The sequence below is a fragment of the Hippopotamus amphibius genome, chromosome X (genome assembly GCF_030028045.1).
Source record: "Hippopotamus amphibius kiboko isolate mHipAmp2 chromosome X, mHipAmp2.hap2, whole genome shotgun sequence".
Taxonomy (NCBI): domain Eukaryota; kingdom Metazoa; phylum Chordata; class Mammalia; order Artiodactyla; family Hippopotamidae; genus Hippopotamus; species Hippopotamus amphibius.
In genome coordinates this window covers 90,052,544-90,072,647 of record NC_080203.1, presented here as the reverse complement: position 1 = coordinate 90,072,647, position 20,104 = coordinate 90,052,544, and the positions used below count along the sequence as shown (strand labels likewise).

General features: G+C 37.5%; 1 protein-coding gene across 10 annotated transcripts in view; it reads right to left on the bottom strand.

The window, feature by feature from the left end:
• The window catches only part of FAM120C (family with sequence similarity 120 member C), a 130,417-nt gene that overhangs the window by 56,979 nt on the left and 53,334 nt on the right, over positions 1–20,104 (bottom strand). For 4 of the 10 annotated variants that reach the window (XR_009050278.1, XM_057718217.1, XM_057718218.1 and 1 more), the window contains exons 5-9: positions 12,293–12,395; positions 11,659–11,735; positions 10,935–11,215; positions 9,610–9,883; positions 8,805–8,976 (exon numbers count right to left, since the gene is read on the bottom strand). Coding sequence is in view for 9 of the 10 variants with exons in the window: in XM_057718217.1 (XP_057574200.1) it covers positions 8,805–8,976; positions 9,610–9,883; positions 10,935–11,215; positions 11,659–11,735; positions 12,293–12,395 (907 nt within the window). In the remaining variant the exon portion in view is untranslated. Of the gene's footprint in view, positions 1–8,804; positions 8,977–9,609; positions 9,884–10,934; positions 11,216–11,658; positions 11,736–12,292; positions 12,396–20,104 lie in introns of those variants that run through there. The other 6 variants (XM_057718222.1, XM_057718221.1, XM_057718220.1 and 3 more) reach the window with 5 other exon arrangements.

Genomic DNA, 20,104 nt, shown 5'->3' with positions numbered 1-20,104 from the left:
ACTCGATGACTGGTGATGACTTAGAGGAGTGGGACAGGGAGGTGGGAGGGAGGCTCGGGAGGGAGGGGATATGGGGATATATGTATAGATACAGCTGATTTACTTTGTTGTGCAGAAGAAACTGGTACAACAGTGTAATGCAATTATACTCCAATAAAGAGCTAAGAAAAAAAAAAACCCAAAACCTAGAGCCTTCATGCCTGGATTATGAAAAACAATGACCCTTTTTTTTTTTGACCACTTCTATTTAGGCCATATGAAAGATCCTGGGCAAGATTAAAATCACTGTATCTTACACGAGTAAAATAAAATTTCTTAAAAATCTTAAAAAAAAAAAGACAGGGGACTTCCCTGGTGGCACAGTGCTTAAGAATCCAGCTGCCAATGCAGGGGACACAGGTTTGATCCCTGGTCTGGGAAGATCCCGCATGCCACGGAGCAACTAAGCCTGTGCACCACAACTATGGAGCCTGCGCTCTAGAGCCCACGAGCCACAACTACTTAGGCCATGTGCTGCAACTACTGAAGCCTGCATGGCTAGAGCCCTTGCTCCACAACAAGAGAAGCCACCGGAATGAGAAGCCCACCCACTCCAATGAAGAGTAGCCCCTGATCACCACAACTAGAGAAAGCCTGTGTGCAGCAATGAAGACACAGCATAGCCAATAAATAAATATGTATGCAAATAAATAAAATAACAAATAACTTTAAAAAAAGAGAGACAAAAAGGATGGTATATAAAAACACTTCAGACTGATATTCCTCATCAATATAGATGTAAAAAATCTTAACACAATATTAGTCAACAGAATTCAGCAATATATAAAATGAATTGTACATCATGGGCAAGTGGGGTTTATTCCACGGTTGCAAGGCTGGTTCAATACTTGCAAAGTTAATGTAATCCACCATACAAATAGGCTAAAGAAGAAAAATAATATAATCATCTCAGGGGATGCAGAAAAACTTTTGACAAAATTTGACAATCACTTATGGCTTATAAAAAAAACTCTGAAAACCAATAATAGAAGGGTATTTCTTCAACTTGATAAAGAACATTTATAAAAACCCTCCTGCTATCATTGTACTTAATGGTTTAACACTATATGTTTTCTCTTAATATCAGAAACAGGGTTAGGATGTTTGCCCTTACCACTGCTCTTCAACAACATAGTACTGGAAGTTCTAGACAGTATAGGAAGGAAGAAAATGAAATAGAAGGCATACAGATCAGAAAGATAGAAATAAAACTGACCTTAATTGCAGATGGCACATAGTCTATGTAGAAAATCACAAGAAATCTACAGCAAAACTCCTAGAAATAATAAGTGAGCTCAAGACTATAAGATATAAAGTAAGATACAGAAATTAATTGTATTTCATTTTTTATTGAAGTAAAATTGACTTACAATATTATATTAGTTTCAGGTGTACAACATAGTGACTTTATATTTTTATACATTACAAAATGTTCACTCCAATAAGTTTAGTTCCCTTCTGTCACAATACAAAGTTATTCCAGTATTATTGACTATATTCCATATGCTGTATACTATATTCCCATGACTTATTTTATAACTAGAAGTTTGTACCTCCTAATTTCCCTCACCTATTTCACTCATCTCCCCATACCCCTCCCTCTGACAACCACCTGTTTGTTCTCTATATTCTGTGAGACTGTTTCTGGTTTGTTATATTCAATCATTTATTTTTTAGATTCCACATTTAACTGAAATCATACAGTATATGTCTTTCTCTGCCTTATTTCACTCAGCATAATACCTTCTAGGTTCACCCATGTTGTTGCAAATGGCAAGATTTCATTCTTATTTTATGGTCAAATAATATTCCACTGTACATACATACCATTTCTTCTTTATCCATTCATCTGTCGATGAACACTTAGGTTGCTTCCATATCTTGGCTATTGTCAAAAATGCTGCAATGAACACAGGGGTGCATATATCTTTCCACATTAATGTTTTTGTTTTCTTCATATAAACATTCAGATATGGAATTGCTAGATCATACGGTGGTTCTATTTTAATTTTTTTTAATTTATTTATTCATTTATTTATTTATTGGCTGCATTGGATCTTTGTTGCTGCGTGCAGGCTTTCTCTAGTTTCAGCGAGCAGGGGCTACTCTTCATTGCTGTGAGTGGGCTTTGCATTGAGGTGGCTTCTCTTGTTGCAGAGCACAGGTTCTTGGCACATGGGCTTCAGTGGTTGCAGCACTTGGGCTCAGTAGTTGTGGCTCGAGGCCTCTAGAGCACAGGCTCACTAGTTGTGGTACATGGGCTTAGTTGCTCCACAGCATGTGGGATCTTCCCAGGCCAGGGATGGATCCTGTGTCCCCTGTATTGGCAGGTGGATTATTAACCACTGTGCCACGAGGGAAGTCCCTCTATTTTTAATTTTTTAGGAATCTCCAAACTGTTTTCCATAGTAGCTGTACCAATTTACATTCTCACCAACAAGGGTTCCCTTTCCTCCAAACCTCCCACACTGTTGGTGGGAATGTAAATTTGTACAACCGTTATGGAGAACAGTACTGAGATTCCTTTAAAAACTAAAAATAGAACTACCATATGATCTAGCAATTCCACTCCTAGGCATATATCCAGAGAAAACTCTAATTTGAAAAGATACACACACCTCAATGTTCACTGCAGCATTATTTACAATAGCCAAGACACGGAAGCAACCTAAATGCCCATCAACAGAGGAATGGATAAGGAAGATGTGCTACATATATATAATGGAATATTAACCAGAAAAAAGAATGAAATAATGCCATTTGCAGAAACATGGAAGGACCTAGAGAATATCATACTAAGTGAAGTAAGTCAGACAGAGAAACACAAATATCATATGACATCATTTATATGTGGAATATAAAAAGATGACACAGGGAACTCCTTGGTGGTCCAGTGGTTAGGATTTGGCACTTTCACTGCCAGGGCTCAGGTTCAATCCCTGGTCAGGGGAACTGAGATCCTACAAGCCATGTGGTGTGGTCAAAAAAAAAAATGACACAAATGAATTTATTTACAAAACAGAAACAGACTCACAGACTTCGAAAACAAACTTATGGTTACCAAAATGGAAAGGGAAGGGTTGGTGGGGGAGGGATAAACTAGGAGGTTGGGAATAAAATACACACACTACTATATAAAAAACTGATAATCAGCAAGGACCTACTGAGTAACACAGGAAACTCTACTCAATATTCTGTAATAACCTATCTGGGAAAAGAATCTAAAAAAGAATGGAGATATGGGGACTTCCCTGGTGGCACAGTGGTTAAGAATCCACTTGCCAATGCAGGGGAAATGGGTTCCATCCCTGGTCCAGGAAGATCCCACATGCTGTGGAGCAACTAAGCCTGTGCGCCACAACTACTGAGCCTGCATTCTAGAGCCCATGAGCCACAACTACTGAGCCCGTGTGCTGCAACTACTGAAGCCCGTGTGTCTAGAGCTCATGCTCTGCAACAAGAGAAGCCACTGCAATGAGAAGTCTGTGCAATGCAACAAAGAGTAGCCCTCACGCGCCTCAACTAGAGAACGTACACATGCAGCCAAGAAGACCCAATGCAGCAATTAAAAACAAAAAGATTGCAGATATGTATACGTATAACTGAACCACTTTTCTATAAACCTGAAACTAACACAACAGTGTACATCAACTATACTCCAATATAAAATAAAAATTAAATTTTAAAAAAGGGTTCCCTTTCCTCCACATCCTTGCCGATGTTTGTTATTTGTTGTCTTTTTGATATCCGTTCTGAAAGGTGTGGGGTGATATCTCATTGTGGTTTTGATTTGCATTTCCCTTAGGGTTAGAGAAGTTGAGCATCTTTTCACATGTTTGTTGGCATCTGTATGTCTTCTTTAGAAAAATGTCTATTCAGATCCTATGTTCGTTATTTAATTGGGTTGTTTTTTTTGATGTGGAGTTGTATGAATTCTTTGTATATTTCGGATATTAACCCACTGTTTTACATATCATTTGTAAATATCTTTCCTGATTCAGTAGACAGCCTTTTGGTTTGTTGATAGTTTCCTATGCTGTGCACAGAGATTTTAGTTTTATGTAGTCCCATCTGTTTATTTTTGCTTTAGTTTTCCTGGCATGAGGCGATATATCCAAAAAAATATTGCTAAGACTAATGTCAAAGAGTGTAGTGCCTAGGTTTTCTTCTAGAAGTTTTATGGTTTCAGGTGTTTACATTTAACTCTTTAATCCACTGCATGTAGCTATCCAGTTATCCCAACACCATTTATTGAAGAGGCTTTTTCCTCATTGCATATTCTTGCCATCTTTCTCATAGATAAATTGCTGATACAAATATGGGCTTATTTACGGGCTCTCCATTTGGTTCCATTAATCCACATATGGTTTTTGTGCCAGTACCATACTGTTTTGATTACTGAAGGTTTGTAGTATAGTTCGAAATTAGGGACTGTGATGCCTTCTGTTTTGTTCAATTTTTTAAAATTTATAATGTTGTGTTAGTTTCAGGTGTACAGCAAAGTGATTCAGTTATATACATGTACACATAATGTATATAATATATAACATGTAGTGTATATGTTATTTATTTTTAATTTATTTTTGAAAATTTTTATTGTATATTGGAGTATAATTGATTAACAATGTTGTGTTAGTTTCAGGTGTACAGCAAAGTGAATCAGTTACACATATACATGGATCTATTCTTTTTCAAATTCTTTTTCCATTTAGGTTATTACAAGGCACTGAGCAGAGTTCCCTGTGCTATATAGTAGGTCCTTGTTGGTTATCTATTTTAAATACAGCAGTGTGTACACGTCAACCCCAAACTCCCAATCTATCCCTCCCCCCAACCTTCCCCCCGGGTATAGGTTGTCCATTTTATTGGTGCATAATTGTCCACAGGAATCTCTTATGATCTTTTGCATTTCTGTGGTGTTGGTTGTAACCTCTCCTTTTTTATTTCTGATTTTATTGATTGGGGCCCTCTCTCTTTTTTTCTTGATGAGACTGGCTAAAGATTTACCAATTTTATTTCAAAGAACAAAGTCGTAAATTCATTGATCTTTTCTATTTTTTTTTTTTTAGTCTCCATGGCATTTATTTCTGTTCTGATCTTTATTATTTCTTTCCTTCTATTACCTTTGGGGGTTTTGGCTCTTCTTTTTCTACTTTAAGTGTAAGGTTAGGTTGTTTGAGATTTTTCTTGTTTCCTGAGGTTGGCTTGTATCACTACAAATTTCCATCTTATAACTGCTTTTGCTGCATCCCACCATAGATTCTGGATCATTGTGTTTCTATTTGCATTTGTATACAGGTATTGTTTGATTTCCTCTTGAATTCTTCAGTGACCAATTGTTTGTTTAGTAGCATACTGTTTAGCCTCCATAGGCTTGGGGTTTTTTGCAGGCTTTTTTTTCCCTTGTAGTTGATTTCTAGTGTCATATTGTTGTGGTTGGAAAAGATGCTTGATATGATTTCAGTCTTCTTAAATTTACTGTGACTTGGTTTTGTGAGCCAGCATGTGATCTATCCTGGAGAATGTTCCATGTGCACTTGAAAAGAATGTGTATTCTGCCACTTTTGGATGAACTTGTATATATCTACTAAGTCCATTTGGACTAATGTGTCATTTAAGGCCAGTGTTTCACTGATTTTCTGTCTTAATGATCTGTCCATTGATGTAAATGGGGTGTTAAAGTCCCCTAATATTACTGTGTTACTGTCAATTTCTCCCTTTATGTCTGTTAATATTTACTTCATGTATTTAGTTGCACCTATGTTGGCTGCATACATATTTATAATTTTTATATCTTCTTGGATTGACTCTTTGATCATTATGTAATGTCCTTTGTTTCTAGTCCTGGAGCTGGTCTTGGAAGGGTAATTGGTGGGACTACGACCCAGAGGGTCCACGGCCTGGTGTTCACTCACTAGTGGGTGAGGCCAGGTCCTGCTTTCAATAATTTTTCTGTCTTTAGAGTGACAAGGGCTTAATTTCCAAAATATACAAACAGGTCATACAACTCAATACTGCAAAAACAACCCAATCAAAACATGGGTAGAAGATCTAAATAGACATTTCTCCAAGAAGACATACAGATGGCCAACCTGCACATGAAAAGATGGTCAGCATTGCTAATTATTTGAAAAATGCAAATCAAAATTACAATGAGGTATCACCTCACATCAGTCAGAACGGCCATCGTAAAAAAGTCTACAAATAATAAATGCTGGAGAGGGTCTGGAGAAAAGAGAACCCTCTTACACCGTTGGTGTGGATGTACATTGGTGCAAGCCACCACGGAGAACAGTACTGAGGTGCCTTAAAAAACTAAAAATAGAATTGCCATACGATCCAGCAATCCCACTCCTGGGCATATATCCGGAAAAGATGAAAAGTCTAACCTGAAAAGATACATGCACCCCAATGGTCACAGCAGCACTATTTACAACAGCCAAGACATGGAAGCAACCTAAGTGTCTATTGACAGACGAATGGATAATGTAGATGTGGGAGATACACACACACACACACACACACACAAAATGGAATATTAGCCATGAAAAAGAATGAAATTCTGCCATTTACAGCAACATGAATGGAACTAGAGAATATTGTGCTTAGTGAAACAAGTCAGATAGAGAAAGACAAATATCATATGATATCACTTATATGTGGAATCTAAAAAATGATGCAAATGAACTTATTTACAAAACAGAAACAGACTCACAGACAGAAAAAAAATTTATGGTTACCAAAGGGTTAAGGGAGACGATAAATTAGGAGTTTGGGATTAATAGGTACATATTAGTTTATATAAAATAAACAAGGACCTACTGTATAGCACAGTACACTATATTCAATATCTTTTAATAACCTATAATGGAAAAGAATATATATGTATATATATAACTGAACCATTTTTGTTGTACACCTGAAACTAATACACATTATAAATCAAGTCAATAAAAACATATTTTTTCTGTCTTTAGATTTCAAAGGTTTGACTGCAATGTATCTTGGCATGATTTCTTTGGGTTTATACTATTTACAATTCATTCAGCTTTTTGAATCTGTGGGCTTATGTTTTTGCCAAATTTGGGAATATTTAAGCTATTAAATATTTAATATTTATTTAAGCTATTAAATATAAATATTATATATTATTTCTTTGAGTACTTTTGCAGCCCTACCTTCTTTCCCCTCTCCTTCTGAGGCTCTGATTGACACAAATATTAGATCTTTTGTTACAGTTCCACTGATCCCTGTTCATTTTCAGTCTATTTTGTCTCTGTTATTCAGATTAGATAATTTCTATTGTTCTTTCTCCAGGTTCACTGATTATTTTCTCTTTTGTCTCCAACCTGCAGTTTAACCCATCTTTTATGTATTTTATTTCAGTTATTGTATCTTTTAGTTCTTAATTTCCATTTGTTGTTCTTTGTATACTGTATATCTTTGCTAAGACTTTCTATTTTTAATTTGTATCAAGAATGTTCATGGACTTGCCTGGCAGTCCAGTGGTTAAGACTTAGCGCTTTCATTGCACAAGCCGAGCAGTGTGGGGGGTTGGGGGGGGGGGAAGAATGTTCAGGATTGTTTGTCAAAGCATTTCTCTCTCATGGCTGCTTTGAAATCCTTATCAGGTAATTCAGTCATTTGTGTTACAATGATATGATTTTCTACTGATAGTACAAATCTATTGATTTTCTTTCCTCAAGTCAGTTTGAGATCTCAGTTTGAAATCTTTCTGGTTCTTGGTATGATGAGGGATTTTCAATTCAAACCTTGATATTTCAGGTGTTATTTTAAGAGACTCTGGGTCTTATTTAAAATTTGTGTTTCAGCAGGTCTTTTCTGACACCACTCTGGTTGGTGAAGGAGGATGCTGTCTCATTGCTGCCAAGTGGGAGTAGATAAGTCCTAGCTCCCCACGTGGCCTTGTCTGACACCTTCACAGCAGGAGTAGGTGGCATACCTTCTTACAGTTTGGCAATGGTAGAAGTTTAGGTTCTTCATTTGGCCTTTGCTGGTCGGGGTATGAGTGGGCTACAGTTTTTCTCTAGTGTTTGGCTGGAATAGAGTGGTTATTATCTAAAAGTTCTCTGTATTGTTCCTTTTGGGTATTTTGGCTGGAAAAAGCAGGCTTTTCTTGGTCTGCACCTGTTAACGTTTCTGGGCTGCCAACTTGTCCTGCACCCAGTCTAGGATATATAAGACACAAAGAAAACCCAGGGAACTCACTATTGTGTCACTCCTTGGATCCCAAGGGCCTTACCCAATCTGTCACCTTCTCTTCACCTTCTAGAATATCTTATGCTTGTTTTATATATAATATCCTGACCTTTTAGTTTTATTTAGCAGGAGGAATAGGGAAAAGTATACCTACTCCATCTTTCCAGCAGCAGAAATCTAGTTGGCTCCTTTGAACACACTAATTTGATCATATCACTCTGCAGCTTAAAACATCTCAATGGTTCCAATTACCTGCGGGATCAAATCCCAAAACAGAAACCTCACTGAGGAGGAGCGACTGTGTCAGATACACTTCTACATTCCCAAAGTACAGCATGGTTCTTATAAGTAATAGTCACTCTGAATGCTTAATGATTAAAGAATCTGAGCTTAAGTTAATGTATTTCCCATACCAATATATATTCTGGTGAATTATGCACTTTCTCAAAGGTTGCTTCATAGCCAAAAGTATGATGTGCTTACATAGACATTTTTCCTCTGAATCAAAGCTTTGAGAGAACCGTCAAAGCTAGAACCACACTTACCTTCTACAGGCAACCGCCGCCGTATGGCCAGGCGTTCCATTTTCCGCTGTGTCTCTGCCAGACTGAAAAGGACCCCATATACATACTGACGAGCTGACCGGAACAGGAGAGCAGCTGGAGGCAGCTCCATGTTACACTCATCCTCAATACATACAGGGATCTTAATCTCACCCTAATAAGAAAATGGTTCAGGAGAAAGGAGAAAATGAATTACCTCAAGGTTTGGAATTGAACTGAGAAGAACCAGTAATGAACTGTAGCCTAGCTATTATATTTTCTACCTGTATTTAGACAGAATTTCAGACTAAAGAGGCTGTAACAAGCCTAGCTGACCAGAGAGCTTAAAAGCTATATTCCATTTTTAAAGTCTCTGCTATGACTAACTACAGCTGACTAAATGGGGAAAATCCATCTTAGACATTTTGCTGGGGGATGGATTTGTATGGTAAGACTGGAGGAAGGGAATAGCTCTGGAGTAGAGGGAGAGGTAAAGAACAAAGGCATAATAATGCCTCTTCTTAGAGTGTGTCCATCCCTAGACGAGAGTCCACAAACATGGTACATTACCTTCTTTAAAATCTCACAATTTCACTTCTCTTCTTGGCCTCATTTACTGCACAGTCCCATCTTTTGCTGGTCTCACCTCACTAGAGACCTTTGATACAATGAGGGACCCCGCACACTTGGTCTCCTTTCCTCTCCTTTCAGACACAATGATCAGAATTTTCTCTGGTAACTTAGAGTCCTAGGAAGCGTGAAGTACAGTGTTGAGAACAGGGAGGTAGGTGTTGATGTGTTCTCTCACCTTAGTGAGGACATGGTAGATATATGGGTACATAAGACCCCTTCGATGTCTGTGTTCAGCAACCCGCAAGACTTCTGGAGCTACTGGAGGTAAGGGCGGAATGGTGATGTCCATATGGTTCCTTGTAGACATAGACAGCAGAGATGGGATGTGGGGCTCACCATCACCTAAGCTGGCATCTGAAACTCCAGCATCGATGGGCTGTACCCAAGACCCTCTGTCACCATTTGGATCCTCCCACCCAGGCTGTTGCTGAAGTGTTTCTGTGATGTGACTAAAAGGTTTAAAAAGATAGTGTAGAAGAGAGAAATAAGGTTGATAAAGATATTCCAACTCAAGATGTCTGTTCTGATTCCAAGGAATCTTACAAACCCCCTGGAAGCCAGGACACTGGGTTAGCACTGGACCCGATAACCTTTTCAGTGGCTATCACTACCCTTCTGGCTTCTTTCATCTGATACAAATCAAAGCAATCAAAAGTCATGGGAACCATTCTGAATCCTTTTTTACATCTTATAAGAGGCCATGCTTAGAGTCTGCTTATGTTCTAAGGAAATAACTATAATTAAAACCTCAGGGACTTCCCTGGTGGTCCAGTGGGTAAGACTCCATGCTCCCAATGAAGGGGGCCAGGGTTCGATCCCTGGTTGGGGAACTAGATCCCGCATGCATGCCTCAACTAAGAGTCCGCATGCTGCAACTAAGAAACATGCATGCCACAACTAGGAACCCGCATGTAACTAAAGAGCCCACACACCACAACAAAGATCCCATGTGCCACAAATAAGACGCAGCACAGCCTAAATAAGTAAATAAATATTTAAATAAAAAACCATCTCAAAGCAGCTCGGTTTCCCAGGAATAATCTGCTTGGAGGAATAATCTAAGAACAAAAGAGCTCATACAAAATCCCACTGTTTTAATCCTCAGAACCCTGTCTTAGTTACCAAGCAATATAACTACATACTCAACTGTTTCAATACTTCAACTCTATAAAGTCTTTCAATTTTTTTTACATTCAATCTACTTCCCCTCACAAATTGAGAGATGACATACATGATACATAGCATACCCCTACCAGTGCTTCCCTAACCAGCTGCTATGCTGTCTTCTACCTCAGCGGCCTGGGTATCTGAAAATTACCACCTGCACAGGGTCCAAATAAGCACGAAGTGGCCAAGCATAGAGAGAGTTTTCCTACTTAACTTAAGAGCAAAGAGTCACAGAGAAAAGCCAGGAACATACACTTTCCTACATTCCCTACCAGAAAAAGAATACAGATGCTTCAGAAGTCTGTTCCCTGGGGTGCCTGTACAGATACTCACTCAGAGCTGGCTCCATTTGGCTCATCACCATCAGAGGAAGAAGAGTGGGAAGAGTCTGGTCCCAAAGGAGGTGAGGCTTTGGAAGTCAGGTAATTGGGAAACTGGGATGCAGAGGAATTGTAAGAGACAGCCCAATTGGCAAAGGGGCTGTTCTGCAGCATGGGATCCTCAGAAAAAGCGTGGGATTCCCCCAAAGCATGGGGGGAGAAGAGAAGAGAGGAGTTGGGTCCCACTGGGAATGGTGGTGGATATTTCATTTTCTGGGGCACGTGGTGAGAAAACTAAAGGACAAAACAGACAGAAAAGCTATTTATTTAACATTTTACCAGGCTCCAAGATGGTTCCCCCAGAAGTTGTGACATAGTGGATGATGCCAGTAGCTGAAATTGCTGGGATACAAAGAACCTACTGAGAATAACAAGAAATAATCCTAACAGTGATATACGGACAGAAGCCTCCAAAGGCAGGACAATGGACCAATCTATGTCTCCTAGAATCATTCTTCCAACATTAGGTAATCTACCTTTACAATGCCCTAGTGGTACTGATTTGGATGTTTTCTTTACAGAGTCTGCCAGCCTCAAGTATGTGACATAGGTACATACAGCCTCGACATTCTGATAATACTGAATCATCCTAACTCCTTACCTCAGATTATAAAAATCGGGAAGCAATCGGAGTTTAATGCTATTAAATAGTCTCAAGCTTCTTAAAAGATACTTACCATTGGCTTTCCAGCAGAGATAGTGCCCATTTGATTTCGTGGAATTGGAGGATTTCCAAGTCGATTATTCCGAAAACCTGAAGCAAAGAGAAAGGGCTATCCTTTAGTCAATCCTAATAATTCTACCCTGTTACATTCTGCTAACCTCAAATCACCTGAGAAATTATTATTAATAAATAAGTTACAATTTATTATTATGTGCCATGCCAAGAGCCTTACATAAATAATTTTCTCTGCTAACAACCCTATTAAGGACGTATCATGAGCCACATTTCACACAAATGCGGCTTGCAAAGATCACATAGTTAGTACATAGGAGAGGTAGAATTCAAACTCAGGCCTGACCCCACAGGCAGCAATTTTACATATACCAGGCCACACGGGAGATTATTACCAGAAGCCCGAGCTAAGGAAATGGCATTGGATCCCATCTATAAATTCAAGAAATGAGGGCTCAGTTTCATGTCACCTCTCTTATTACATGGAAATCAAAAAGAGAATGTCTATCAAATAGGAATGACTTCTAGGGGGGTGCAATACAAATAAGTGATTCCACGCTGTCCCAAGAGTTCCTGAGGGACTAACTCAGTTTCCTCTACAGACAGAGCAGCTCGGGGTCAGATGGAAGCCTTACCTAGAAAGGAGGAGGGACCCACTGGCAGCGAAGAGAGTTTGGTTGTGACTGAATAGTACTCAACTGCTTTCTTGAATCGTTCTATTTTATCTTCTGTCCTGGACTGGATGTTGGAACATCAGATGTTCAGAAGAAGAAATAACATGAGAGTGTCTTTTTCACGCAATTTGTAATTTGAGAGTCAAAACAGTAGCAGAAATTAAATGTTTAAAGAAGCCTAAGAGAGCAATTTTTTATGCTGCAGAAAAGATTAGGTAGGGAGAGAGCAATATAGAACATAAAATCTAGAATACTTAAAAAATTAAGTTTAAAAATAAAGTTTACTTACATTTTGTGCTATTCTAAAATGGTCCCATGATCATTAGGAAAAATACATAAAGATAGGAGAAAAAAACTACACAGTACCATCACCCAAAGATATTTTTGTGTGTTTCTTTTCACTAATTTTTTTCCTTTCGTTAATTTTTAAAATACATGTTTTTGTTGAAGCATAGCTGGCCTGTTTTAATACACATATTTTTCTATAGTTGATACCATACTTTGTATACAATTTCATATCTTGCTTTTACTATACTACAAGATAATTTTGAATGGCTGAATATTTTATCATTATATCATAAATTAACTATTTCTCTAATACCTGACATTAAGTTATTTTTTCATATTTGGCTATTATAAGCTATGCAGCAAAGAACATATATGTATGTATAAATTTTTCTGGATTTCAGATTATGTCGTTAGGAAAATGTCCTCAAAGTGGAATTACTGGTTCAAAAGGTATGAGCATTACAACCAAAACCACTTAAAGATATACAAAATCGACAATGTGAAATCACTACATATCCACCAGAATGACTAAAATTAAAGATTATACATATCTAGCACTGGCAAGGATATGGAGTGACTGGAATTCCAATACACTGCTTGTAGGAATGTATACTGGTAGAGTTGAAAAAAGGCTTGACAGTTTCTTATACTGTTAAATATATATTTGCCATATGGCACAGCAATCCTACTCCTAAGTATTTATCCAAGAGAAATGAGTACATATGTCCACCAAAAAATATGAACAAGAATACTAACAACAGCTTTATTTAATAGCTTCAAACTGGAAATAACTCAAATGTATATCAACAGAAGAATGGATCAATTATGGTATATTCATACGATAAAAAACTGTACAGTAATAAAGAACAAAGGACTGATTTATGCAACAATATGGACTAATCTCAGATGTAATAATGAGTGAAAGAAGAGACACGTAAGAGAGTACATATAAGGTTCAAGTAGAAGTGAAACTTAACTATGGCTATAGAAAACACCGTTTACCTATGTGGAGTTGGGGCTGATTGAGAAGGGGCTTTTCCTTATCAAGCCTTTTTGAACGTAATTTTTAAATCCTCTTGAATATAACTTATGACCTTCATAATATTCATCAAATAGAATATAAGATATTAAAGTCATTTCTAATTTCTCATTATAAATAATGCTCTGATAAGTGTACTTTTATATAAGTTTCCTGGGTTATTTCATAGGGCATACTCTTAGAAGTGGAATTACTAGGTCAAAGGATATGGTCATTTTCATAGACTCTTGACACATGATACTAAGTCTCTTTCCAAAGCAGATGTCTCAAGATATACTCTCACCATCAATGCATGAGAGTGCCCAATTCACCATGTAGCCCCAGTGTTGAATACTTTCTACAAAAAAAGTCATCTCCTAGCTATAACACTTATTCTTATAGGAAAATTAAAAGATATAATCAAAAAAGAAAAATTTTAAATAGTTATAATCTTATCTCTCAGAGTTTGTAACTGTTAACATACTAGGATCTACACAGCATTCCAGATCTCTTTATTTGCATGCATGCAGGCACACAAATACAGATATCAAGATCTCCAGGTCCTCCAGCCTCACTTAGAAACAAAATATCACTCTCCCTTTACAAAAATTGGGCATAACATACTTGTTTGAAAAAAGAGTTCCAAATCTAAAGAATGTTTGCAAGTTACTGATGTACAGAATGACTTCTGAATAACATTCCACTGTAATAAGATTCCATTATTTATATATTCATTATTTCCCTATTATATTTAATAACACATAATAATAACTAAAAATAATCTCCTAAGACATACAAGCCATACACAGAATCTTCCTTAATATCTCTACCTCTGTACCCATTCCCGCCCCCAAAAGTGACCACTGTTAGACCTGTTTGGTATATGTTCTGTAATAACTTTTGTTGTGTTTATACACACACATATACATGTTCATCAATACAGTTTTGCTTTTTTCACGTAGGTGGAATCATATTATTTTTGAAATTGATTTTTTCACTTAACAGTATGTACTGTAAAATACTATATATCAGTGAGTATAGATCTATGGCCCAGTCCCCTGAAATACTGAATTATGTGTACTTCCCTCAATGTACCACTCTGTTCTGTGCCCTGAAAGGCAAACATTTACTATTCCTTTAAGAGGTACCAATTCTATGAAATCTTTCCTTCTATGAAACTTTATTGCGTTTTTTTCTTTGTTGTACTTATTTATTTGCTTCTACCTCCTCATTTAACCTCAAGTTCCGTGAGGACAAAGATGGTTTATTCACCTTTATATCCTACCGTCTAACATGGGACCTTATCTATAGAATAGAAGTTCATTCAGTATCTTATATATGATCATATTTAATTAAGTCCTACCCTTTTCTTTTATAGATCCACAGAGGCCAGAAGTAGCAGAGTAGAAGCCCATAGTTTGATGGTGTTACCTATCAGTTTTTATATGTTTGTTTAAAAGAGCTCTCATAGGGACTTCCCTGGTGGTACAGTGGTTTAGAATCTGCCTGCCAAAGCAGGGGACACAGGTTCGATCCCTGGGCTGGGAAGATCTCACATGCCATGGAGCAACAAAGCCTGTGTGCCACAACTTCTGAGCCTGCTCTCTAGAGTCTGCGAGCCACAACTACTGAAGCCTATGAGCCACAACTACTGAAGCCTGTGTGCTGCAACTACTAAAAGCCATGCACCCAGAGCCTCTGCTCCACAACAAGAGAAGCCATTGCAAGGAGAAGCCAGTGCACTGCCAAGAAGAGTAGCCCCTGCTTACCATAACTAGAGAAAGCCCACGCGCAGCAGCAAAGATCCAAAACACAGCCAAAAAAAAAGAGCTCTCATGATTCTATAATTGTTAAAAGTGTCTGTGAAAGTTATACAGCAATAATGAAAATGGCTTAAGACATAATGTTAAGTGAAAAAAGCAGGTTAAAAATGACTATGCTGAGATGACTACCATATCAGAACACACATATTAAGAGGACTAGGAACTACTGTAAAACATTTAGGAAGCAAAGTCTCTATTAAAAAATTTTGTTTTGGTTTGTTTAGTGAAAAGGGGATTCTTGTTATTAAGAATAGTCATTATCCAAGTTCCAAAACTCATGAAGCTACAAAAGGAAGCAAAAGCTGTAACATTAAAAATATTCACCACTCAGCTGAGCACTTACAAAACTTTCCCTCCATCTACATACAATGGAATATTATTCAGTTTTAAAAAAGGAAATTCTGATACACGCTACAACATGGAAGAACCTTGAGGACATTATGCTAAGTGAAATAAGCCTGTTGCAAAAAATACATATATTGTATAATTCCACTTTAATATTAAGTACGTAAAGTAGTCAAAATCAGAGACCAAAAGCAGAATGGTGGTTGCCAGGTGCTGGGAGGGAGAAGAGAATGGGAAGTCATCATTTAATGGGTATAGAGTTTCAGTTTTATAAGATGAAAATAGTTATGGGGATGAATGATGATGATGGTTGCACAATATTATGAATTTGATTAATACCAATGAACTGTATATTTACAATGGTTAAGACTGTAAATTTTATGTGTATTTTACCACAATAAAAAGTTGGAAGGAAAATTTATTCTCCATCTAAACAGTATCTCCCCTACTTAACACTAGGATCTCTCCCTACCCAACATGTCAATTTCTTTTTTTGTGGGTCAATCTCTTCCTAATTGTCTCATGAAAACAGCTGAAAGTGCAATGCAAAGTAACAAAGTGAATAAGCAAATCTGTCATAAAGGTCAGGATTCCCTAAAGTCAAGGGACTTGTTGGAGGACTGCTCACATCATGCTAGAAGCCATGGACCAATGAGAATCTGTTGCAGTTAGTGTTCAACAATGGTAGAAGAGAGAATTATGAAAGATGATGGCAGGCAAGACACTTGAAAAGAGAATGATTTGAATATCAAAAGAATGCAAGCCTTTTGGGAAAATAAAGCCCAAATATACTTTTTATTAAAAAAAAAACAATGCTCTTCATGATTGTGCTAGAAAGTTAACTGTGAACTAGTGGGTAAAGATAGTGCTATCATGAAAATTTTGTTAGGAAAATTTATGTCCCCAAAACCAAAAGCTGATTTCATTCTTTATTCATTTAAAAACACCTATAGAGAGGTTTCCACTCTGGATAAGATAGGGTAGGTACACTCCACCTTGTTCCCACTGAGGGTAGTTATAGAAACCAGGAGCAGCTACTTTAAGACTCTGGGAAGAAGATGAGAATTCAAAGTACCACCAAACCAAGGGTGAGTTTAGCATTTCTTTTTTCCTCCTATGTCCCCTAGTATGGACACAATGCAGCCTGAAATCTGGAAGCATCCACTGGTGTGGAGAGGGCTCCAGGAGAAACTCTAGTCTGGTTCTGCCCTGAAGAGTGGGAAAGGGGTCTCTGAAAACTCAAGAAAATGTATGGAAATACCCGCATTTTTCTTTTCCTTTTTTCTCTCATGTGTGCCAGCCTGAAGCAAACCTGTAGTGGCAGCAATGTCAATAGGGGAATAGCAGGAAGCCAGATCTCTGAATGAGGAACGTTCCTCTCCAATCAGAGAAACAGTGGTCTCAATAGGGAGGGCTGAGCCTCCAATGCTTTTTCTCTGTCCTCCTGCTGCATGGCCCTAGATGCTGAAAAAGGGTGGCCCAATGAACCAGGAAGTACTGAAGCAGTTGCAAAGAGGGAGCAGCGCATGTGTGGATCTGACCCTTGAGACAGCAGACCACAGACTCTGAGAACTGAAGAGATAAACCACTGCTGCTGAGACTGGCCACTGAGTGGCGTTCATGGTACCGATCCAAATAGGTTTGCAAAGATTTTGAAAATTGTACTGACATTGAAACCATGACCCACAGTAGGGTGGTGAAAACCTGTGGTCTGAACCTAAATGGGTCAATTACCTCTTAAAACAAAACTGTCAACATTCCCCATTATATTGAAATGAGACCAAGAATCTCATAATATAATATTCAAAATGTCCAATCCAAATTTACTTGGCGGGCATAATCAAGAAAATCTTAAATTGCATGGAAATAATCAATATATGCCAATGATGAGATGACACACATGATGAAATTATCTGACAAAGATTTTACGCTTTAAGTTTATAAAAATGCTTGATGGTAAGAGAAACACTTTTGAAACAGAAAGATAGAAAATCTCAGCAAAAATAAGGAGTAGAACTTTTAGGACCTTTCTACTAGATCACACTTTTTCTCTATTCACTTTGATTCTCAATTCAACTTAAAAATATGTATATGTAGTAGGTGACATTTAACAGATGTAATTAGCTGAATGCTGGGACCCTCAAAAAGATGGCCATTCGACTGTTTGTTTGTTTATTAAAGCTGTTTATTGGGGTATAATTGCTTTTCACTGTTATGCCAGTTTCTGCTGTACAACAAAGTGAATCAGCGTATTTATATATATATCCCCATATCCCCTCTTTCCTATGGCTCCTTCCCACCCTCCCTATCCTACCCCTCTAAGTCATCACCAATCATCAAGTTGATCTCCCTGTGTTATGCAGTAGCTTCCCACTAGCTATTTTACATTTGGTAGTGTATATATGTCAATGCTACTCTCTCACTTCGTCCCCTCCACCCCCACCCCAGTTTCCCAAAGTCCATTCTCTGCATCTGCATCCTTATTCTTGCCCTGTCACTGGGTTCATCACTACCATTTTTTTTTTTAGATTCCATATATATGAGTTAGCATACAGTATTTGTTTTTCTCTTTCTGGCTTACTTCACTGTATGACAGACTCTAGGTCGATCCACCTCATTACAGATAACTCAATTTCATTCTTTTTTATGACTGAGTAATATTCCACTGTATACATGTGCCACATCTTCTTTATCCATTCATCTGTTGATGGACATTTAGGTTGCTTCCGTGTCCTGGCTATTGTAAGTATTGTTGCAGTGAACACTGTGGTCCATGTATCTGTTTGGACAGTCCACTGTTTAATTCTGTAATTGCTAAGAACAAAACTTTTCCTTGTGTTTATCCTCATTGTTTTTCTTTTAGCCAGAGAGAAACATTCTTTGAGTAGATTTAAAATAAGAATAAATAATTTAAAACTCAAAAAAAAGAAAAGAAAATCTCAGCAAAGTGAGATAACACATAAAGAAGAACCAAATGGAAATTTTATAACTTAAAATACAATACTCAGAATTAAAAAAAAAACTCATTCGATGGGTTCTACAGCAGAAAAGAGATGACCAACTTCAATAAGTGCTGCTAGGAAAACTGGACACCTGCATGTAAAAGAATGAAATCAGAACACTCCTTAGCCCCATACACAAAAATTAATTCAAAATGGATTAAAGACCAAAATGTAAGACCAGATACTATAAAACTCTTAGAAGAAAACATAGGCAGAACACTCTCTGACATAAATCACAGCCATCTTTTTTGATCTACTTTCTAGAGTAATGGAAATAAAAACAAAAATTAAAAATGGGACCTAACGAAACTTAAAAGCTTATGCACAGCAAAGGAAACCATAAACAAGACGAAAAGACAGACTTCAGGATGGGAAAAAGTACTTGCAAACGAATCAACGGACAAAAGAATAATCTCCACAATATAAAAATAGCTCATGCAACTCAATATCAAAAAAACAAACACCCAATCGAAAAATGGGCAGAAGACCTAAATAGGCATTTCTCCAAAGAAGACATACAGATGGCCAAGAAGCACATGAAAAACTGCTCAACATCACTAATTATTAGAAGAATGAAAATCAAAACTACAATGAGGTATCACCTCACACTAGTTAGAATGGGCATCATCAGAAAATCTAGAAACAATAAATGCTGGAGAGGGTATGGAGAAAAGGGAACCCTCCTTCACTGTTGGTGGGACTGTAAATTGATACAGTCACTGTGGAGAACAGTATGGAGGTTACTTAAAAAACTAAAAGTAGAACTACCATATGACCCAGCAATCCCACTCCTGGGCATATATCTGGAGAAAACCATACTTCAAAATGATACATGTACCCCTTGTTCACTGTAGCACTATTGACAATAGCCAAGTCATGGAAGCAACCTAAATGTCCATCAACAGAGGAATGGATAAAGAAGATATGGTGTACGTACACACACACACACACACACACACACACAGAGGAATATTACTCACCCATAAAAGAGAATGAAATAATGCCATTTGCAGCAATATGAATGGCCCTAGAGATTATTATACTAAGTGAAGTAAGTCAGACAGAGAAAGACAAATATCATGATACCGTTTATATGTGGAATCTAAAAAATGGTACAAATACACTTATTTACAAAACAGAAACTGAGTCACAGATGTGGAAAAAATTATAGTTAACAAGGGTGAAAGGTAGGGAGGGATAAATTAGGAGATTTGGATTAACATATACACACTACTATATATAAAATAGATAACTAATAAGGACCTAGTGCATAGCACAGGGAACTCTACTCAATATT